At 37.3% G+C, this 25,202-nt stretch overlaps 1 protein-coding gene across 1 annotated transcript in view; it reads left to right on the forward strand.

Moving 5' to 3' along the window:
* LOC124789303 (39S ribosomal protein L28, mitochondrial) overlaps nt 1-20,376 on the forward strand; it is a 31,692-nt gene extending 11,316 nt beyond the window's left edge. Inside the window, exons 3-6 of the mRNA XM_047256614.1 lie at nt 17,954-18,212; nt 18,352-18,495; nt 19,011-19,189; nt 19,278-20,376. Of these exons, the coding sequence (XP_047112570.1) occupies nt 17,954-18,212; nt 18,352-18,495; nt 19,011-19,189; nt 19,278-19,320 (625 nt within the window). The 3' untranslated portion in view covers nt 19,321-20,376. The remainder of the gene's footprint in view (nt 1-17,953; nt 18,213-18,351; nt 18,496-19,010; nt 19,190-19,277) is intronic.
* The last annotated feature ends 4,826 nt before the right edge of the window (nt 20,377-25,202 follow it).

Here is a 25,202-nt window from a genome sequence, read left to right on the forward strand (position 1 = left end):
TTTGAAATACAAACTCTGATTTATTGAGGATATTATAGCTACTCAGATGAGATACCACTCTAGAATACATCACCATCGCAAAAATTTTGGAAAATGATGTCACTAGTGAAACAGGTTGGCAGTTGTTGACTTCTTTCCTATCAGCTTTCTTAAAAATAGTTTAATGATGGCATATTTGTCTCTATGGAAAAGTGACTTGAGTTAGTGATACTTTAAATATTTCAGATAAGACAGGGATTATCGTATGGAAACAAATCTTTAGTACTCCATTTGAAACACCATCAAATCCTGATGATCTTTTATTTTTGAGAGAATAAATATAATTTTTTTTTAATTACAGGAGGATTCACATGATTGAGTTTTATGTGAGATGATTTTTCAACGTACTGCTGTTCTCCTCTTGGCCTGTTTGTCCCTGTACTTTCTACTATATTTAAGAAATGATTATTTAATATGCATGCTATGTGTGATCATCATTTATAGCCCTTTGATTCAGTTCAATTGAGATGCTAGCTTCTTCTGTGGTTGGATGTCCTGTCTCTTGTTTTACTACACTCCATACAGCTGTAAGTCTGTTGTCAGAATTACTGATTTCTGACATTCAGTGCAAGTTCCTTGATTTTTTAATAATTTTGCATAGTAATTTGAGTTTTTTTGTAGCGTGGAACTACTGCAGGAACTCTACTTGTTCTTACCAACAGTTACAGTTCCCTTTTTTCTCTCAAAAGGTACTTTAATGCCACTAGTGATACACGGTATTTTATATAGCTGCTCAATGTCCTTTCTGACTAGCTTATGGGGAAAGTTGTTTTAATATAATGATATGAGTTTATCATGGAATAGATTAAATTTGATGTCAACATGTGGTTAATTGTCAATTTCATCTCAGGTCATCTCTAGTAAACTATCCCTAAAAACATTTGTATTTGAGTCATTAATTATGCCAAAGAATTTCCACTGAGGAGTATCAGTACTGTGAAGAACTATCTTATTTATCCTAAGTCACTGTGTGTCATGATCAGAGAGAGTTTTTGTTACTGGATTATTTTCTTGCTTTGAGCTTCACCAAAGAAAACCTTAAGCTTCACCAAAGAAAACCTTATCAATGAGTGCCCTACTGTCTTTATCCACCAGTCTAACTTCTCAGTATACCTTTCATGTTGTTTCGCTTTTAAAAGAAATAGTTAAAGATTCTGTAGAGTACTTTACAATAAAATGTTTGCAGTCATAAATTCTTGTCCCATTAGAGGACACTTTGCAACTAAATTTGAAAATTTTGCACTAGGTAATATGCAATCAGCTTGTTAATGCTTGAGAAGGTGCACCACTTTTTGTAACATGATGGGTGCCCAGTGTACTTTGTACACATGTAAATAATAGCTGTCTTTATGTTACGTAGGTAAACTTGTATAAGCAGAATCACAGTTTAATCTTAGTTTAATTAAACAACAATCGTATGAACTGCCATAATATGAGCTAAAGCACTGTTTAATTAAATAATAATAAAATGAATGTTAATTATATTGCTCTATTGCTGCAGACAGTAATGACTCACTCAAGCATTAAACAGTATAGTTGCATCAGATTCCAACCAGCCACTTTTATGATTACTAATTAGCTCATAGACAACTGCCTCATTGTGGGATTGTGCTGCTATCCCATAAACTGGACCATTTTGTTACACAGATCGTAAACTTTTGCTCACTTAGCTCATTGTTTATTTTATATTTCTGCTGCTCATTTGACACATGACAACACAATTTATCATTGTGTTAGATGAAGCAATGATAAAGGAACAGGCATGAGCTTGCAATTTAAAATAGCAGTGGAATGGTAAAAGACAGTATTATTTGTGGTTGGCACATTTTATATACAAGCGTGCTCACTTGAGGGTTAATCATCAGATTATATTGCCAAGTCACAGTCAGGATTTCTAGAGGATATTGATATTGAGAATTCTGTTTACACATACAAGGAGAATGTAAGGCTGCTTAACATCCATTCCATAGTAATGGGGGGAATATCAACAATGTAGGAAATGACAGATTGCTACTTACCATGAAGAAGACACATCAAGTTGCAGACAGGCACAATTAAGACACTAAAAACACACACACACACACACACACACACACACACACACACACACACACACACACACACACACACACACACACTACTGCCAACTCCAGCATCTCGGGCCGGAATGCCACATCACATGGGATACAAGCAGCAGTTTGGAAGGGTGGGGAAGGGGAACAGGAAGGGATAGTAGTGTACGCGTGGGGAGAGTGATGAATGCTCTCTGGTGAAGTGTGCAGGGACTAGACTGCCAACAGGTGCAGCGTCAGAAGTTTGTGGAGCAGGTAGGTGGGGAAAAAAGGAACAAAAAAGGAGAACAACAGGGAAAGACGTGGATGCATTGGCAGAAAGCTGCAAATAAACAGGGTGGGAGATGAGAATGGGGAGGAGATGATGGGACAGAGGGGTTGGAAACTGTTGTGTGGAGGATGTGAGGACAGTATGTTACCGTAAGTTGATGCCGGGATAGTTGCGGGAGTGGAGAATTTCTTGTAAGGATAACTCCCAGGTGCGCAGTTCAGAAAAGCTGGTGATGGAGGGAAGGACCCATGGCTTGGATAGTGAAGCAGTGGCTTGGGGGTGGTGAAACCAAGTATTTTATGTTCAGCTGCATGTTGTGCCACAGGATAGTCTCCTTTGGCCCTCGCCACAGTTTGGGGGTGGCCATTCAGCCTGGTGGACTTATAAAAAGCTGTGGAGTGATTGCAGCAGAGCTGGTAAATGACATGGCTGCTTTCACAGGTGGCTCGGCCGCTGATGGGTTAGGATAACCCCCTGACAGGACTGGAATAGGAAGCGCTGGGTGGGTGGATTGGGTTGGTTTTGCACCTGAGTCTGCCAAAGGATTATGATCCTTGTAGCAAGGTGTTGGGATTTGGAGTAGCATAGGGATGACTAGGGTGTTGTGGAGAGTGGGTGGGTAACGGAACACCACTTTAGGAGGGGTGAAAAACTTCTTGGTTAGAATGTCCCTCATTTCAAAGCATGATGATAGGTAATCAAAGCCCTGGGAAGGATGTTGTTCAATTGTTCCAGTCTGGGATGGTACTGGGTAATGAAGGGGATGCTCCTTTGTGACTGGTTCTTGGACGTGGTAGGAGGATTGGGGGAAATATTAATCAAACTGCAGCCAGCCAGATCCTCCCCTCCACCACCAGCTTTTCTGAAGTGCGCAGATGGGTGTTATCCTTACAACATATTCTCCGCTCCTGTGATTATCCTAGCCTCAACCTACAGTAACATACTGTCCCCACACCCTCCACCCAATAGTTTCACCCCGTGTGTCCTATTATCCGCTCCCCGTTCTCATCTCCCACCCTGTTTATTTGTAGCTTTCTGCCAACACATTCACCCATCTTTCCCTGCTCCTCTCCATTTTTGCTCCTTTTCCTCCCACCTCTCTGCCCCAAAACCTCCTGACACTGCACCGGTTGGCAGTCTAGTCCCTGCACACTCCAGCAGACAGCTTTTTGAATGGAAACTGGCCCGTGTTATTCACTGGAACTGGAACAGACACTTTTAGTCACAGAGATATTTTCTGTTGAAATTTTTTTCTCTCTCTGGCCAAATCCAGAAACTATCACTGCGATGTATGTAATTCATTTGTATGTCACATCTTTCTGCATTAATACCAGTTACCTCGGCATAATAGAGAATTTTCCTATTCATTTGAACTTTGCTGCATTTTGGAGTTTCCGTTTCTAGAGCGACTTTACGAAATTATGCAGTGAAATGTCCTGGGTGGAGATAATTTGCTCAAGATATGCTAATAACAAATCTAGAGGTCCAAGTTCAGATTTATCAAACACGCTGATAGAGTCCAGTGCAGACTTGACCATTCTTCCCACTAAAAGACATTTCCCATCCTTTACTTCAAAGTGTTGCTTAGATTTCTTCCACATCTCTTTTGAACACTGATCTGTGTATAGCTACTTTCTCTGTTGGGGCATACAGTTCTTGAATCTCTGACACATGTTGTGAAACGCTATTGTAGAAGTCAAGTGCAGAACTGACAATAGTTTTCCTTGTCTTGGCATGGATGAATGCTTTATGCTTTACAGTGCCACTGTCCCTTTGCCGAGAAATGTGGCAAAAAAATTCCACTTTCCTGTCACATGGAAATCTTCAATTGTGAAACACAGATCAGTAGCGTATATCTGTTTTTGAACTGCAAAGAACATCCATCAGAAATCACAAATACTTTTTCCTTGTTGAAACTCTGTTTTCAGCCTAGTGAGTATAGATTTTAGAAAAACCCAGACAGCCACCATATCATGAGAAAGTTCATCTCTTATAATTACAATTGGCCTCTTTGTACTTTTAAGCCAAGCACAGCCGGTGAGCACTGTTAATTGTAAATGACTCCAGTGTGCTTAGATATCTCATCCTGATAAAAGAGCCATGTAATTCTCGGCATAGTCAACTTGTCTCTATGACACATTTTTTGCTCTCAAAATATTCAGACTGGGCAGTTTTAACATAGTAGTGGATTTTCATGTATGCAAGTTTACTGTCAATTTCATTTATGGCATCTAATAATGAGCCATCAATCTCTACAAGCCTAGCAAATCATTCCACTTTATCTCATTGTTTCAATGTCAAAGGGCTGTCAAAATCCACTCCATCATGTAATAAATTCTGAACAGAAGTCTTACATTCAAGCCAAAAATCAGTTATACATTGTTCATCTTCAGTACTGCAACATAACATACTTGAAACATTCTTAGGATTTCCTGAACACTAAGGATCTAAGGATCTCACAGATTTTATCAGGAAATCAAAATAAACATGATACTTGAAAATTCAAACATTGTTAGGAGTTTCCTTGATCGGTATAACGAATTGAGGGCTAAGATCATAGAATTTTGATTTGTTTGAATTCATAGTTTTATTATTTTCCTTTTTAAATGGGTCATATACTTCACTAATAGTCATACACATATGTTTCTTTTTAAGTGGCAGTTTTTTTTTACTCATAGGACATGGTTTTTTTTAAAATCAAGACATAACTTTCCTAAGTGATTGTGCTCACTTGTAGATCCTGTTGGAGAAAATGTAGTTGACAGTTGTTTAGTAGTTTCAGTTACTAATAAATGTTTCTTTAAATGACATCACATCTGCCTTTCTCTGTCGTTTGGCCTTTTCAACTTAAGTTTATTTCTGCACAGTTCTTTCTTATTATTTTCACATCTTATTTTATCTCGTCAACATTCTCGCTGTAGTTTTTCTTTCCACTTCCTTTCATCTTTCTTAAGCTTTTCATGGGACAGTCTCATCCTCTTTGCTGTGATTTAGCCATCTTGTGAAGTAAACAGAGAATTAATGTAACAGTGCCTATAAATATTTTTTTACCATAAGCATTTAAAAGGTAAAATTTTGCAGGTGAATATCATAATTTTATGAGACATCCTTAAAAAAGTATTTATTTTAGTCAGTCATTGTAACAGGACATAACAATAAAATCTTAATATGTTACTTTTAACAATTGTCACACCCTTCACTGGTTAGCATCATACCCATCACATTAAAATTCAGGTAAGTGCATTACAATTTCAACATAATATTATACACACATATTTGGTATCAACATAATCCAACTTTTACAAAATTTCGTCATTACAGATGAAATACGCTCCTTGTAATTGAAATAAACACATACTTTTTGTGGCTGTTGTGGTCATAGTGCATTTAAAATGGTTTTCATGGTAATCCAGTAGTGCTTGCTTTGAATGACTGTTTTATGGTAGTAATGTTTTCAATGGAATGTTATTTTCCCTCCAAAACAAAAGGCAACTGGAAATCAGAATATTTAGTGGTTGTAACAAGAGGGTAGCCAGCTATCAGAATCATGACTTCCCCTCATTATAGGTATCATGCATTTTCAATTTGTATTACTGTACTAATGACAAAATCAACTAGATTTTTATCATCTTTTTGCATTCTTCATGGTGTGGGTTCCTGTAGTCATGTCCTAGTTCATGAACCATGGGCAACGTATGAGTGGCCAAGTAAGTGGTCCCGACAGTCGGGATACCAGTTACTTTGGAATAAGGCTGGGCATCTCGGACATATTCTGAGGCGTGTTCACCTTTGTGCTCATACAGCAAAGACTACCAAATCCACCAGTTAGTCCCTCAACCGTTAGGGGTAAAACCCAATGGGACTCGGGGCAAGTAAGGCTAGCAACCTGCTTCCCTGGTACTTTAAATATGATGCTGGCAACAATCAGAGCAAAATGCCTCGGACCTTTGGAGGTGACGGAGTCCCACCTCTAACTGACAAACCAGGGACTCCTAAGATACGACTTGGCAAACAAATGGTAATGAGATGGGGAGCTATTAATATCAATGGGGGCTACTCTGGGAAGAAGGTAGAGCTGGCAGAGGCTGCAAGTAAGATGGGGTTGGACGTTTCAGCTGTTAGTGACATTCGGGTAAGGGGTGAGAAAGAAGAGGAAGTGGGAGAATACAAGGTCTACCTGTCAGGAGTCAAAGCAGGAATAGCACAATGGGGTGTAGGGCTTTACATCAGGAAAGAAATGGAACCCAGTGCAGTTGCAATAAGGTATGTAAACGAATGACTGATGTGGATAGATTTGACAGTGTCTAGCAGGAAAATTAGGATTGTCATTATATTCACATTGTGAAGGGACAGATCAAGATAAGATGGATAGTTTTTTTGAGGCACTCAGTGATGTAGTTGTTAGTGTAAAGGACAAGGACAGTGTTCTGCTCATGGGTGATTTTAATGCCAGGATTGGAAATCGAACAGAAGGGTATGAAAAGGTTATGGGTAAATTTGGAGAGGATATGGAGGCCAACAGGAACGGGAAACAACTCTTGGATTTCCGTGCCAGTATGGGCTTAGTAATCACAAACTCCTTTTTTAAACATAAGAACATTCACCGGTATACTTGGGAAGGCAGGGGAACCAGATCTGTCATTGACTATATAATAACAGATCAGGAATTCAGGAAGGCTGTGAGGGACACACGTGTATTCAGGGGATTCTTTGATGACACTGATCATTATTTAATCTGCAGTGAAATTGGGATTGTGAGGCCGAAGGTGCAGGAGGTCAGGTCCATATGTAGGAGGATAAGAGTGGAGAAACTTCAGGATAAGGAAATCAGGCACAAGTACATAACAGCGATCTCAGAAAGGTACCAGTTAGTTGAATGTAGTCAATTACAGTCATTGGAAAAGGAATGGACTAGGTACAGGGACACAGTACTAGAAGTGGCTAAAGAATGTCTTGGAACAGTAGTGTGTAAAAGTAGGATGAAGCAAACAGCTTGGTGGAATGACACAGTCAAGGCAGCCTGTAAAAGGAAAAAGAAGGCGTATCAAAAACGGCTACATACTAGACCTCAGGTAGACAGAGAAAGTTATGTTGAAGAAAGAAACAAAGCCAAACAGATAATTACAGCATCCAAGAAGAAATCTTGGGAAGACTTTGGAAACAGGTTGGAGACTATGGGTCAAGCTGCTGGAAAACCATTGTGGAGTGTAATTAGCAGTCTTCGAAAGGGAAGTAAGAAGGAAATGACAAGTATTTTGGACATCCTGTGGATGCCTTTGACAGATGGAGGGAATATTGTGAAGAGATGCTCAATGTAGGTGAAAATACGATCAATAATGTTTCAGATTTCGAGGTAGAATGGGATAGGAATGATGATGGAAATAGGATCACATTTTAGGAAGTGGAGAAAATGGTCAATAGATTGCAGTGCAATAAAGCAGCTGGGGTGGATGAAATTAAGCCGGAACTCATCAAATATAGTGGAATGTCAGGTCTTAAATGGCTACACAGGATAATTGAAATGGCGTGGGAGTCGGGACAGGCTCCATCAGACTGGACTAAAGCAGTAATCACACCAATCTTTAAACATGGAAACAGAAAAGATTGTAACAACTACAGAGGTATCTCTTTAATCAGTGTTGTGGGTAAAATCTTCTCAGGTATTGTTGAAAGGAAAGTGCAAGTATTAGTTGAGGACAAATTGGATGAAAATCAGTGTGGGTTTAGGCCTCTTAGAGGTTGTCAGGACCAGATCTTTAGCTTACGGCAAATAATGGAGAAGTGTTATGAGTGGAACAGGGAATTTTATCTGTGCTTTATAGATCTAGAAAAGGCATATGACCGGGTTCCTAGGAGGAAGTTATTGTGTGTTCTACGAGATTATGGAATAGGAGGCAAACTTTTGCAAGCAATTAAAGGTCTTTACATGGATAGTCAGGCAGGTAAATTGAGTTCATGGTTCAGAGTAGTTTCAGGGGTAAGACAAGGCTGCAACCTGTCTCCACTGTTGTTCATATTATTTATGGATCATATGTTGAAAACAATAGACTGGCTGGGTGAGGTTAAGATATGTGAACACAAAATAAGCAGTCTTGCATATTAGGATGACTTAGTTGTGATGACAGATTCAATTGAAAGTCTGGAAAGTAATATTTCAAGGCTAGATCAGAAATGTAAGGACTATGGTATGAAGATTAGCATCTCCAAAACGAAAGTAATATCAGTGGGAAGGAAATATAAACGGATTGAGTGCCAAATAGGAGGAACAAAGTTAGAACAGGTGGACGGTTTCAAGTACTTAGCATGCATATTCTCACAGGATGGCAACATAGTGAAAGAACTGGAAGCGAGGTGTAGCAAAGCTAATGCAGTGAGTGCTCAGCTACGATCTACTCTCTTCTGCAAGAAGGAAGTCAGTACCAAGACTAAGTTATCTGTGCACCGTTCAATCTTTCGACCAACTTTGTTGTATGGGAGCGAAAGCTGGGTGGATTCAGGTTACCTTATCAACAAGGTTGAGGTTACGGATATGAAAGTAGCTAGGATGATTGCAGGTACTAGTAGATGGGAACAATGGCAGGAGTGTGTCCACAATGAGGAAATCAAAGAAAAACTGGGAATGAACTCTATAGATGTAGCAGTCAGGGCGAACAGGCTTAGATGGTGGGGTCATGTTACACGCATGGGAGAAGCAAGGTTACCCAAGAGACTCATGGGTTTAGCAGTAGAGGGTAGGAGGAGTCAGGGCAGACCAAGGAGAAGGTACCTGGATTCGGTTAAGAATGATTTTGAAGTAATAGGTTTAACATCAGAAGAGGCACCAATGTTAGCACTGAATAGGGGATCATAGAGGAATTTTATAAGGGGGCTATGCTCCAGACTGAATGCTGAAAGGCATAATCAGTCTTAAATGATGATGATGATTGCATTCTTCAACCTTTTATCTTTCATTTGATGTATTATAAGTTTGTATTGAGGCAAAATACTGATTAACTGTAAATGTCCTTGTTTGCATGGAATGGATGTTAATTTGTTACACTGTAAATTATGGCTACTGATATACTCTTCAGTGTGTCAGAATCTTTTGACTACATGTAACTCATAATATTCTTTTCAGTATATTAGAATATTATTGAATAACAAAAAATTCTGTAGAATAGTTGGTCATATCTGTCTGACAGTAAACAAAATATGTCAGTAGGGAAGAGTCTTGTATTAAGCTGTTCCTATCATCACCACCATTATCATCATCCATCTGGGAACTCATTTCATGTTCTGCCCTACAATATTCCCTCTTGAAATATGTCTAGTTTGTTATGTATGCAAATAAAAGAAAAGTTGCAGTAAATAAGTCAAGTATAGTTTTAGAAATAATGATTAATAAGCTTTTCATGGATATTACTATTTAGAGAAGTTTTATCACTTCCACTCTTTGGAACTGTTATGTTGGCTACTTTTCAGGGTGGTGATGACGTCATTCCTAGAGAACTGTTAGACAAATTCATGAACTCTGACATAGAGCAGTAGCAGCATTGAATGACATACCTGTATCTGTCATCCCAGCAAATTTTGGCTCTTTCTGCAGTCAAATTACAGCTGTTGTTGCCACTGACAGAGGTTGCAGGTCTATGTACAAAATTTTGCATACTGTGTACCCATGAATCACCCACAGATTTAATTTTGTATTCTTCTACTACATTAATGGCCAAAACATTGTGGCTATTGCCCATGGTGATATTGGATGCCATCCAGTGGCAGGCATGCAATGTGGTAAATGAACTGTACTAGCAGACCAGCAACAAATCGGGAATCTTTCTTGCAACAATACAGGTCACAAATGGGGCAATCTGTTGACATAATGGACTTTGACAACTGACGATTATTATGGCACGAAGTCTGGGAATGAACATATCAAAAATGGTGAATCTATTCGGTTGTTCATGTGCTAGTATCGTGAACAACTATGGTAAGTAGTTGAAGAATGATGAAGCCATGGGTAGTTAACAAGGTGTTGAATGTCTATGCTTCATCTCAGGAAGTCAGAGTCAGAGGCTTGTCCACTGTGTAGAGCAGGATAGATGGCCTTCTGTGGAATATTTCATGGCAGAGTACATTGATGGTGCAGGAACAGTCATTTCAGAGCACACTGTGCAGCACACATTCTTGAACATGTGGCTCTGCAGCAGGTGACCACTATGTGTTCCCCACAATGTGTTTGACTTAATGACATTGTCAGTTAAGATTTCAGTGGGAAAGGGATAATTGACATGGGACTGTGTATCAGTGGAAACATGTCACCTGGTTGGATGTATCAAGCTTCTTCTTACACCAGGTCAGTGGTCATGTCTGGATATGCCATCATTCTGGTGAATGGCTGCTCAAAACAAGCACTGTGCCATTGAAGCCGGCCAATGGAGTCAGCATTATGCCATAGTTGATGTTAACCTGGGCTTACATGCATCTGTGGTAGTAACCAAAGGTAGTAATCAAAGGCACCGTGACAGCTAAGGGCTACATGAACATTATTGCAGACTATCTGCATCTGCTCATGCCGTTTGTTACCCGATGGTGAGGATAGGGTAATTGACATGTCAAGGCCCTAATTGTGCTACAGCAAATAATTACATGGTCCCTTGGTGTCATGATGATTAAAATTCTTCTGGGTGTTGTACCGCATCATTGTATAAAGTACTTTAATTATAAACTTAAATCAAAATTTTGACCATATTACAACAGCATAGGGTCTGTTGTAATATGGCCGAAACATTGATTTCAAGTTTATAATTAATATATTGTATACAATGATGTGGTACAACACCCAGAAGAAGTTTGATGATCATGTGCTTCAGTAGTTTGAGGAGCACGATAGTGAAGTCATTTTGCTGTCTTAGCCACATAATTTGTCTGATCTGAATCGGTGGAACACATCTGGGACACTGCTGGGTGCCAGCTCTGCGTCCGTGAATCATTGGCCTGTAATTTACAGGATTTGCTTGACCTGTTTGTCTCATACCTCCAGGAACCTACCAAGGACGTGTTGAATCCATGGCACACAGAATCGGTATTGTATAGCATTCCAAAGGTGGGCCAACACACTATTAAGCAGGTAGTCATAATGTACATCTCATTAGTGAACGATGTCAATCTTAAATTCATGGGGTAACAGCTTCATAATAAATTAAATAAGGAGCGTACCACAGAAGTGCTGTAGCACCTAAACAAATCTTTATTTGCAATGTAATTGATGATGACATATAACATTAAAAAAGGTAACATACTTCACATAGTTCCATTCATTATTGCTTGATAGGATCATTGAAATGAAATGATAGTATGGCATTGTTGGCCGGGAGGAGGCGGGGAAGTTCGGCCGCCGTATTGCAAGTCCTTTATAGTTGACGCCACTTCGGTGACTTGTGAGTCAATGATGATGACATTTTTGGGGGTAACTCATCAAGTCATGCTAAAAAGTCTTTTGATTCCAAAATTATGTAATATCAAATTATTGATAATGTGAACTCATGAACTTGATGCAGAAGCCTGTTCAAGGAACTTGGGGATACTGACTACTGCTTCCCGATTCCTTAATGAAATGTGTCATAAATAATATGGTACCATATACATCTTTTTCAAACAAATAGCTAAGTGCATGTAATCAATGCAAGAAATAAAAATTATCTAAATATAGATTTAAAGTTGCTTAATTTGACCCAGAAAGGTGTTCATTAATTAGGAACACACATTTATGGTAACTAGCTAAAAAAAGTTTAGTTATTAAGAAAGCATTGGTAGCCAATTACTCCTATTCCATTGACAAATTTCTTAATAAAACTATTTGTTGTACATATTATTAATAATATCAAATAAAGTTAGTATTGTGTAAAATCATAACTAGACATCTTCAGTGCAGTAACAAGAACACTTTGTGTTGTAAACTGCTCTCTGTCCAGTGTTTTGTGCTTAATAGCCTAAGAATTTACTTACATACTGTAAGTTTATTTAATAATCCTTACATAGTTTATAATATAATGAATCCATATAACACTTGAGGTCCTAAGTTCTTGTGCCAAATGGTGTAGTGATTAACAGAAATGTCCTGATTGATATTCGTTGACATGACAACCAACTTACTATTATGCCAATGTATTATGACAATGTTAATTGAAATATTTCTAGACAATGATGCAGTAATCAGTCACAAACAAAACATTTCTATACCACATTCTAATAGTTCTCACTGCAGCTTAAGTGGACTTTGATAGACCATAATGGTAAGAGAGTGAAATGCTACTGTATCCTGTGGAAGCCTCATCATCTCCGAATAACTTCTGCAACCTACATCCTTCTGAATCTGCTTACTGTATTCATCTCTTGGTCTCCTTCTACTATTTTTACACTCCGCACGCACGCACACTTCCCCTCCAATACTAAATTGGTGATCGCTTGATGTTTCAGAACATGTTCTGTCAACCGATCCCTTCTTATAGTCAAGTCGTGCCACATATTTCTTTTCTCCCCAGTTCTCTTCAGTACCACCTCATTAATTGCATGATCTACCCATCTGATCTTCAGCATTCTCCTGTAGCACCGGATTTCAGTAGCTTCTGCATTCATTCAAAGTGCCAATAAAAATTTAAAGAAAACTACAGCAGGCCAGGTTTTCATTATGTTGGCTACAGTAAGTTTCCAATGGAAAAGTTTTCGAACTGTTTTCTGTTGTGCAGTGTGTCATTAAGAAATTTTAGTTGTGTCAATTCATCAGTGACTATTTGCAACAGTGTTAATGATCTCAAAAAAGGCAAAAGAACAAAAATACTTTGAAATTGCAAAACATGGCAACTAGAAAGAAATTCCTCATATATATGCACTGCTTTGTTATTCATTACAAAAGCTGCTAGTTTTCTATTAATTAATTAATTTTCTTTTTCTTCACAACATTTACTGACACAGATTTGTTAATTGAGTCAGTGAAATAAATCATTACAATTATTACCAGTGGATTTCTTTGTTCCTATACTTCTTCCCCTACAGCAGGTTAGAGAAAAAAGAGAGCCAGTTAGAAAATGCCTGCCCGTACAAACCAATTTTTACAGATGTTCCTGTACAAAGATTGGTAGCTAATTTATCGGTGATATTACTTTGTAATTTTATGCTTGACATCTGGTGTTAGAAAAATATACTGGCTTGTTCCTTGCAGCACTACTAGGATGTGCTATCTTCTATTTGCATACATTGTCAGATATGAAAAGGAGAAAATACAGTGTCAGTATTTGCTCTTGTTAGCTCCTCTCTAGTTTAAAGGTTCTTATCCTACTGGTCATAGAATGAAGGCTTTCACAACTGGATGACATAGCTGCCCATAAACCTTTTGGGATGTGAGGTCATTGTCCAAGAAACTCTTCTGTTCCTGACGTTTCATCCAGGACTGCACTGGACATCCTCAGGGGCACTGCTCTGCTGAGTCTTGCTGACTGACTGGTCGGACGTCCGAGAGCAACATAAATACTCTAGGAAGGGGGGGGGGAGCGTGGTAAAAGTAACATGTGATGAGCAAAGATAATCCTTGTCAGCAATAAAACTTAAATATCAATTGTCGTCTTGTCAAAGATAAAACTGTGTAACGATTCTGCAGAGCTACTGTCTATATATCGCTAAGTTTCATTGCCCCCTCTTTCCTATTAAAATTATCCTGATGCTTATAAAATGGCTACTCAGGGAAAGAGGTAAAGAGAATTTTGCGACCAAAGAACAGAAGACCGAAGGACAAGGATGAACTACGACAACGGAAAAACACAGTTTCTCTCCCTTTTATTAAATAAGTAACGGATCAGATTGGTAAGATTTTACAGAAACATAACGTCAGACCAGTCTTTAGGCCAACAAAGAAAATAAGCAGAGCACTCCGATCTGTGAAGGATAAACGCCATCTTCTGTCGACATGGTGTATACAAAATTCCATATACATGTGGTAAAGTTTGTATTGGAACTACCAAGAGGAGCATAAATACATGGCTAAAAGAGCACAAACGTCTTTGCCGATTAGGAGAAACAGAGAAATCAGCTGTAGCTGATCATGCTATTCAGTCAAGAAGCCACAAAGTGAAGTTTTATGAAACAGAAATTTTATTAACAATGTCACATTATTATCCACAGCTCTGTAGAGAAGCCATTGAAATTTATGAGCATCAGGATAATTTTAATAGGAAAGAAGAGCCAATAAAATTTAGCGACATATGGACAGTATCTCTGGCGAATCGCTAGACAGTTTTATCTTTTTATCTTGGACAAGACAACAATTGATAGTTAATTTTTATCGCTGACAATAATTATCTCTGCTCATCGCATGTTACTTTGACCACACCATCTCTTCCTACAGTATTTATGTCACTCTTGGACATCCGACCGGTCAGTCAGCAAGACTCAGTGGAGGAGCACCTCTGAGGATGTCCAGCGCAGTTCAGGATGAGACATCAGGAACAGAAGAATTTCTTGGACCATGACCTCTTATCCTACTCCCAAAAGTAAATCCCTGATAGTGCATGTTTTTTGACAGTCAAGCAGCATACATCTAGGGTCAATGGGAGAGCATAGAAAAACAGATACACAATAACAATGAAATGTAGAGTGGTATACCAGTTGAGTAGATTGTTACCTTATAGCATTTCAGTGTATGCCTGAATACCTGTAGATATTTGTGACACGTTTGACGTTACCTCTTAAATAAAAATTTATTCAAGGACTTTTGACATACACCTTTCATAATCTTATTCCACCTTGGATTTTATATCGTGTTTTCTTGTTTCATGACAAGTTACACATCGTTGAGGATCTCCTTAATTTGGATCCACAGAGTGAGCGGTATATTTAATCTAATGATGTGATGCTGCACATGTGAGTTTGTGAAAACATTGAACAAACAGACTATAAATACAGAATGAATGCATGTGCATAGATGTACTAAATGGCTGTAAGGCAAATAAAATAGCTTCTTTAATGCCCCATTGTAGATGTATTGTAAGAAATTCAGTTGAATTGGTGAGCCTCGGCTTTGCCAACAAGTAATGTGAAAGTAAACTGCAGAAATTAAGTTGTAATGGAGTAAGTCTTCATAAAGTTGTTTCCATTGCTTTCAGCATGATTATGTCATTGATTTCGCTTGATTCTTGTGGCTTTAAAGAATAATTTCATAGCACAAAAAGTGAGAGGAAGTTATGCAGGAGAGTTCGAATTTTCATGGAAAAACTTTTTCGTTATGGGCTTGAATATGTCCCCCTTTTGAGACTACAGAGTTTTCCTCTCCTGTTTTGACACTGTTGCAGGGTCAATTCTTTAGGAAGAACTGTTGATTTTTGTGAGTATTTCAATACAAACTTTGATTTTCCAGAGAAAAAAATGCAATGGAATTACTTAAATTTTACAACCTGGTGCAGTCAGTATATTTTCCAAGAGTGAAACGAAACAGAAACATTATCATGGACAATATCTTCATAGATTGTTCTCAAATTTATAGGTACAATGTGAGAAAAATTAGGAATATCACGAGACCGGCTAAAAAAAATGCATTACACCAAAATAATAGAAAGCTCTCAGAACAAAATTAAAACTATATGATCAATTATGGGAGAGTTATCAGGGCAGAATGAGTGTGGTCAACATAATACACCACTCATATGTAAGAATCAAACTGTTGTTGATCCACCAGAGTTAGGTAAAATATTAAATAACATAATTACTTCTTGTCAGTAGTCTGCAGATCAAATTAAAATTTTATTGCTGCAGGACAATGTATAGAACTCTTGAAAGATGGTGATATGCCATTAAAATATCTGGAATGACTTTAAGGAAGAGGCTAATGTTCAAAAGGTATAGTATTGATTATTTGAAAACTGACATGGTTCTTAGCCTTCAAACATAATGATTAATATCTGGACATTTCACATTGAGTGGTTTAGAGTAAGTGATTTATAGATGCACAATTTCAGAAGTTAGATTATAACAGTAACACTGAAATTAATGCAGCTGTGGCTTCCAGCTGTGAGCAACACTGCTGCAAAATTCTGCATCTGGGTAAGACATGAATTTGGACAAGGGTACTTAATTATAAGCTGGATGTTTGTTTTCAATATGAGATAGAGGCAGAGATGTTACTTCACAGTAAATTCCTCCAGGCAGCTCTCAGGACAATTCAGCCTGCTGCGCAAGATAGCAAAACAACTCCTGGAAAATAAAGGCCTGGCAGTGTCATTATACTTACCAGACTGCTACTACTTCAGTGATGAGAGAATAGATGGGATGAAGCATCATCTCTATTATGCACAGGAAGATTACAGGTGTATTCTAGGTACTGGGCACCTGAATTTTTACATACTTTCTATATCACTTGAAACACATATTCTGCAACAAAATTATGAAAGGGAAAGTTGTCACTCACCATATAGCAGAGATACTGAGCCGCTGTTATGCACAACAAAAAAAAACCTGTCACAAATGAACCTTTTGGCCATTAAGGCCTATGTCAACAATCTCTCTCTCTCTCTCTCTCTCTCTCTCTCTCTCTCTCTCTCTCTCTCACACACACACACACACACACACACACACACACACACACACACACACATATATCTCTAGATTTAGGCCTGTAAGGCCTTCATCAGCAATAAACGACACACACTATGGGTTCAGTTGCCTGAGACTGCAGTTGTGTGTGTGTCGTCTATTGTGACAGTCTTTTTGTAGTGCCTATCTGCGACTCAGCATCTCCGCTATATGGTGAGTAGCAACTTTCCTTTTCATAATATTGTTACATTCCATCCTGGATTTTCCATTGTTTTATTATGTAACAAACATAGATAGGAATGTATAGTACTAGCTATATTGTCCGTGATATTGATGCAGAAGGAACACCACATGGCAGTGCAGAAGTGATAAATACTTTCATTTGGCATGTTTGCAAATAAGTAATTGTTGGGGACCAACAGCAACAAAGTTCGTGATATTTTATTAAGATCAGAAAACAAAAGAGCAAGTACAACAAATCATAGTACTGTGATAAAAATATGTCATCATCAGTTCTCTTATTTTACATGTAAATAGATACCTGTTATTGTGTGGTAAGGCATTTGTTTGCAACACCACTACGTGCATGGGAAGATACAATTGTGGGCATCTCTGGGCAGCAGGTTGAATGCATCATAATCACCTGATATTAACAGAGTAATTGTGCATTGAAATATGTTAGATTTACTAAATCAAAGGACCTTCCCCCCCCCCCCCCCCTCTCTTTGTATCATATCAGCACCCTTTTGTCTGTCTTCATTTTGAGACAATCTTTGATTTTGACATTCAAAGTGCTGCTGACTTGCCTGATTGTATTTTACCAACAGAATATGTTTTCTCTTATGCTGGCAATAATGATTCTTTCATGCAACCTTAATGTGGACTAAGAGCTTTATATTATGTAACCCGAAGTATAACCTTTGCGCATTTCAGTGTATTATAAAATTAGTTCTGGTTTTATTAGCCTCCCTTAACTTTTGGCACTGAAATTAATCAATTGTGATAAAATTTACAGAACTCCAGTACAAAATGTACCAATTCCTGTAAAATATCCAGCTGAAAGTCATAAGGGACTTTGGGGTGGAGAAGGTGTTATCCAAGGTTTCACAAAGAAGAAACGAACTGTCAGAAGAAATCCATACTTCTGGACTCCAAATTTAAAACGATCAGTTGTGTATAGTGAAATCTTGGATAAATATATGTCTGTTGTTGTCACTGAAAGGACAATAAACTTGATCCACAAGAATTGTGGATTTGACCACTATATTTTGAAGGTACTACTTCATATAGCAAATTTGTTATTTTTTTGTTATGTTCCATCAGTTTTTACAGAGAAACAATATTCTTGCTGCCCAATATTTATTGATTTTTGGTTAATGTTGTGTATATAACTATTACTTTTGTATTTTGTAGACCCCTGCATGTGATCTAAAATCAGAGCTAGCAGTACGAATTAAGCGACAGCTTCTAACAGCTTTGCTGAAGAAAGATTATCACACTGATAACTCTGAAAAGCAGAAACAGATACATGAAGATTATGGTCATTATTTGAAATCGGTAAGATTTTACAAGCTACATTGATGTTTATTCTGCAGTTTTCTCTTGCTGGTTCTTTTTCTCTTTGCGTGTGTTATCTCATTAGCTGAATAATTGTAAGTAGTTTCAACATATTAAAAACTGAAATTATAATTACTCCTTTGTGGTAAGTGTTGGATATTACATACGGCACCCACAACACTATTTTGACCATAGTGATGTAAAGATGTATAATTCAGATATGGTGTGCATTGAAATTGGGTTTGTTCCTTTAGTTTACATAAGTGTTGCTTTTCTTCCTTCAGTCTGAGATTTGTGTCCTGTCCTAATCAATGAGTTTGCTGTCCAGCCATTTTACCTTTCATCAAGCCTTCCCTCTATTGCATTGTTACATTGCTTCCATCAGCCTCTCAAAAAATCTTATCATCTAATTTACCCTAATAAAATTTGAGGAATCCTCTTACAGCTTACTATTTCATAAGTGTTTCACCCTGTTCTGCTGTTTTCTTGATTGTATGGAATTCTGTCGTTAATAGTACACTGAAGAGGAAATTGAGTGGTATGGTCTGACCTATCGTGAAGCCTGCAGAAAACTCAAACAGTCAGATGAGGCTATGTCTGAGCCAAAGCCCCTAAAGCATCAGTTCAGGGCTGAACTGCTTGCTGAATTACTAGAAGAAACTCTAGTCACTGATAAAATTGTCCCAAAGGAAAGGTATGGAGCTGCGTAAAATTCATCTTACATGAAATTTTTAATTTCATTTGTAATATATCATTCAAACTAAAATTTTGTTTTATTTCAGTGGAGGTTCATGGCTGTCAAGAATAAATCCTTTTGCTACTTAGGAAGAAAAACCATCAGCATAAGAAGAAACCCTTATGTATAAAAGTTTTATGACTAAGTAAATAACCTGCTTCATAAAAAAATATTTTTTTATGAGAGAAAATTGATGTAACCAGTAGCATGTTGGCTGACTTTTATGTGAAGTGTAGTGCAACTACAAAAGCAATAACCAACTTGGGCAACACAAAACCCAGTGCATCTGCTTTTGAGGGAGGTCCACATAAAGTTAATGTCCCAGATTAATAGCTATTGATCTGCAACTCAAACAATCCTAGGTCTGGTTTTTAGATTCCCCATTTTTCCCATAAAAAGAATATGCTAACACATAGATGGTAACTATGTTTTTTAAAATCTGTTAATTTTCAAGACTTGCCAACAACTTAATGTTATATGGTAACAGAAATCATATAGCCAAAGAAATAGATTTGAAAATTACTATTGTTATAGCAGCTGAATTTACTGAATTAAAATAAATGCACAATACCAAAGCACTGAACTGGTCATTAGGGCAGTAAACATATGATGACACTCTTGCTTGTTAACTGCTGTCAAAGCCGGCCGGTGTGGCTGAGCGGTTATAGGCGTTTCAGTCTGGAACCGCGCGGCCGCTACGGTTGCAGGTTCGAATCCTGCATCGGGCATGGATGTGTGTGATGTCCTTAGGTTAGTTAGGTTTAAGTCGTTCTAAGTTCTAGGGGACTAATGACCCCAGATGTAAAGTCCCATAGTGCTCAGAGCCATTTGAACTGCTGTCAAAACAAGTCCAAAGCAGAAGTCCGTAACCACGGTGTGTTAACACTCAAAATTGATGTCTTAAGGCATACATGTCATATTGAGTCATTATTTTTCTTTCTTTCCTTATATATAAGCTATGTGTAAACTGAATGAGCTATGGACCAAAGACACAGCCAAAAGTTAAATGAGTAGTTTTGTGGCAAGGTCAATGTTTATTTATTGTTCTGTGGGACCAAATTAAGGAGAAATCTCCATGTTCATGGAACGAGTCAATACATGAAATTATAACACGATATTAGAAACAGATAAAATGAAATATAAAAAAACATATTCAGGTGACAAGTCGTAAGTTTAAATGAAGAAAATCAACAATGTAACACTGGAATTTGCTTAATTTTTTAGCTCTTCCAGGAGCTCCTCGACAGAATAGAAGAAGTGAGCCATGAGGAAACTCTTCAGTTTAGACTTAATAGAGTTTGGGCTACTGCTAAGATTTTTGAGTTCTTGTGGTAGCTTATTGAAAATGGATGCAGCAGAATACTGCACTCCTTTTTGCACAAGAGTCAAGGAAGTGCATTCTACATGCAGATTTGATTTCTGCCTAGTATTAACTGAGTGAAAGCTGCTAACTCTTGGGAATAGGTTAATATTGCTAACAACAACTGACATTAAAGAAAATGTATACTGTGAGGGCAATGTCAGAATTCCCAGATTTTTGAATAGGGGTCGACAAGAGGTTCTCGAACTTACACCACATATAGCTCGAACAGCCCGTTTTTGAGCCAAAAATACCCGTTTTGAATCAGAAGAATTACCCCAAAAAATAATATCATACGACATAAGCGTATGAAAATATGCGAAGTAGACTACTTTTCGTATTGAAGTGTCACTTATTTCAGATACTGTTCTAATGGTAAATAAAGCAGCATTTAGCTTCTGAACAAGATCCTGGACATGGGCTTTCAACAACAGCTTACTATCTATCCGAACACCTAGGAACTTGAACTGTTCCGTCTCGCTTATAATATGCCTATTCTGTCTGATCAAAATATTGGTTCTTGTTGAATTGTGTTAGAAACTGTAGAAACTGAGTCTTACCGTGATTTAGCATCAAATTATTTTCCACAAGCCACGAACTTATTTCATGAACTACATTATTTGTTACTGTTTCAATATCTTTTGATATGCCATTAAATATCTGTATGAAACAAAGTAAGAAATACACTTTTTAGTTTATTAATTCATCTATTTTCACCCCCTTTATTTCGGGAAATGGTAGCATATGGATGTAAGCTTCGATCTGTGGTACCAGCATTGTTAAAAATGTGTATTTTAACCATTTGCTAAAAGTATTATAAAAAGTTATTAGAAAAGGAATACTTATTCACCATTTATAATTTCAACTCCTATCTGTTCATCATTTCACTCGCAGCCAAGATCCTGCATAAAGAGGTTTGGTGCAGGCAATTAATTAACGCTGTATCTTTTGGAACGTTCCTGTATCGACATTGTCACACACAAGGCTAAACACAACTCAGACTCGATAGGCACGTATAGAATGTGGTTTACTTATACTAAAAATATTGTGCTACGTGTATTTAAGAACTTAGACAGAGTGACAATTTCAATGGTTGCGGTCATCATTTGGTACCACACACTACTGGAAGCAGCAATACATAATGCAGATGATGTTTATTGACCTTGAATGTAATTATATTCAATGTCTGTTGATACTGGCATCAGTTAAAATTCACCCAAGATTGTGTACAGATTCATTAATTACCTTCAAAATTTTCTCAACTATTCTTTCCAATCAATTTTTCCAATTATTCAAGCAATTATTAATACATTTCCACATCCATATTCAATGGCGACTGTTTAAAGGATGGCGCCAAGTGAAATATGAACAGACCTTTCCATTGTTGAGATAAAAATTCACTGGGTTGGCAGAAACTGAATGTGCATTTTCTTACAGTTGGCTGCACTGATTCAAAACTTGTCATGGAATTCGGAAACTTGACATAAGTGAGAATTACGATCAGCAGACCAAAATGCAGCTGAAAAATACAAAGAAACTTTTTGCACAACTTAACTCCTAGTCAGATCCACAATGCCTACGAAACAGGTCTACTTTGGTGTTGTTTGCCTAGTTCAGCTTTGGCAGGTAAAGATGAAAAGTGAGTCAAAGGTTTTAATATTTAAAAAAAAAATTAAAGGATCAGTTGACAGTTTAATTGTTTTCAAATGCTTTAGGTGACCACATGTTGTCTCTTTGCATTTTTGGCAAGTACAAAAAATTAGAGTTTAAAATGCATTTTAATTTTCTTGCAACACTACATGGATGACTTCAGAATTGTGTAGGGACTGGTTATTCCATAATTTTGTACCTTCAGTGAGAGATTTTTTTTTTTTAACTTGGATTGCCTGAACAGAGCATGTTGTAATGTTGCTAGATAACTGTACAGCCCATCCTTCAGTGTCTGTATTGATTTTCTCAAGGAATGTATTTGGGGGCTTGTCTTCCAGCAAACTTTACTTCCCTTATTTAGCGAATCATCAGGAAGTAATTCAAAATTTCAAATGTTTTTACAGGGCTTCTTTTCTCCAAGTGCATATGAATTCAGACTGTTCTGTGGTGGATTTTCAAAAAAAATCTAACGTTAAAGCTGCTATTTTTAGAACTACTTTGGCATGGAATACAGTTAAGACTGCTGGTGAAAACTCTGGCCACAAGCCTATGATGAAGAAGAAACAGACACCACTGTTCCAACTGAAAATAATTCTGTTGTTAAAATGTTAGATAAAGCTCAAAATGAAATTAAAACATTTGCTGAAAGATGAAGTTTTGTCCTGTATAGACATTGACAATAAAGAATCTGCAGTCAAAGAAATATCAGACGAACTGACAGTAGAAAGTTGTGATAGGCTCACAACAAGAAGGTCAACCACCAGATATCGAATGGGTGAAGATGAAGGGTCTGACATAACAAATCTAACACCTCCACCTACCTGAAATGAAGCAGTGGCCATTATTGGTACACTTATGTACTTATTGTACAACACTGCAAAACTTGTAAAGAGTTTTTGGGGAAGAAAATGACATTCGGTCTTATTTCAAGCGAATCAAATATAGAAACACTTCATGTACTGTACTGTCCCAAACTAAACATAAAATCTGAAACTTACATTACAGGATGCAGGCAACAAAGTTTTTCTAATTTGTTCTCTAAAATGTTTTCTGCGGTGCTATTCATTTTATCATCACTGTAACGGAGGCAAAGAACATAAAGATAAATAATCAAGGCTCTGTCACCCGTGTTTACCTTGCAGCATCTCACTCCATACATTGCTATTTTTAATGAGCCTTGGCAATCCGGTATTTTCAGTAGTCCGGCTACGTCAAGGTACCAGATTAGAAGGTTTCTATTGAACCTCATTCCGCCAATTCTTTACCACATATTCCCCCATTACTTAATAAGTCACTGTGCCATATATCTCACTACTTAAACATTAATTAAACATCAAATCCTTGCTTTGATTATTCAAAAATATTGACTCTACTGAATGACACTCAGCGTCAACAAACTGCATTATGCAGTGTCGTATGTTACGGTAAATGTTGAAACTTTCGGGGTACAAAATCTACTAAATCTGAGTACAGAAGGGTAATAAATCAGTCAAAACTTGAGAATTTTAGGAGATCGCTCAACGACATCAATTGGATAGATGTTTACAATACTTCTTACTCAAATGGCAACTACATAGCATTAATTAAGACTTCCTCTTTTTAAAATGGTTTTCCCCTAAAGGTAATGCAAATCAAACAGAGGTCAGAATATAAACCATTATTTACACAAGGAATAAAGACATCTTGTGGGACAAAAAGGAGACTGTATCTAGTATCTAGGAACAGCTCTGATGTTAGCATTGTAATGAATTACAAAGAATACTGCAAAATATTGACGGAAGTAATTCAAAAATCTAAGCAGCTTTATTATGAGAAAAAGATAATTACAGCAGGCAATAAAATAAAAACTAGGTGGGATGTAATAAAGAAACACGTGACAGCCAAAATGCAAGAGGAACAGATAACTCTAAAAACAAATGAGACATTGGTAACAAGTGTATGTAGTGTTGCAAACCTCTTAATAAGTTCTTTGTTTTTTTACTGACAGCTTGGGGTTATCGGGTCCAGTAAACAGTGCAATGAAAAATCTGAGACCAGTCTTCATAAATAATTTCAATAAAATGTTAATGACACTCATATCTCCTGAAAATCGAGGTATTCTAATGGTTATGACAACACATCAACAAAGTTAATCACAGAATACTTGTGTGAGTTGAGTTCAGTTTTAAGTTATTTATGTGATCAGTCTCCTATCAACAGAACATTTCCATCCTGGCTAAAATAAGTGGAAGTTAAGCCTCTTTACAAGAATGGGGATAAAGAGATACAATCAAATATTTGGAAAGATTGTGTTCAAGAGTCTTACTAAGCACCTGATTGAAGACAATATATTGTCCAAGTCACAGATTGGGTTCCTTGAGGGTTCTGATATAGAGAAGGCTATTTACACGCACAGTGAAAATGTACTTAATTCATTAGATAACAAATTAGAGGCTATTGGCATTTTCTGTGACCTATCAAAAGCCTTTGACTATATGAATCATAGCATTCTCTAAAGTAAATTAGAATATTTGGTGTCACCGGCAATGCTGTGAAATTGTTGAAGTCTTACTTAACTAAGAGGAAACAAAGAGTATCATTGCAAAATACCTGTGGAGTAAGCAGTCGGTCTTCATCTGATTGGTAATTAATTGCGTGTGGTGTTCCTTAATGTTTCATCTTGGGTCAGTTGTTTTTTCTTGTGTACATTAATGACATCTCGTTTGTTACATTGCCAGATGCTACATTTGTTTTGTTTGCAGATGATACAAACATTGCAGTAAATAGCAAGAGAAGTACAGATATAGAAAGGCTGCTAATCAAATCTTCACTGACTTTAATAAATGGTTTAAATCTAATTCACTGTCATTAAACTTTGAAAAGACTCACAACATGCAGTTCAGAACCTGTAAGAGATTTCCGTCCAGCATGTGCATAACATATGAAGACAGATGATGTTGATAGTGTTAGAATTCTGGGGCT

This window comes from Schistocerca piceifrons, chromosome 3 (assembly GCF_021461385.2).
Source record: "Schistocerca piceifrons isolate TAMUIC-IGC-003096 chromosome 3, iqSchPice1.1, whole genome shotgun sequence".
Lineage (NCBI taxonomy): Eukaryota > Metazoa > Arthropoda > Insecta > Orthoptera > Acrididae > Schistocerca > Schistocerca piceifrons.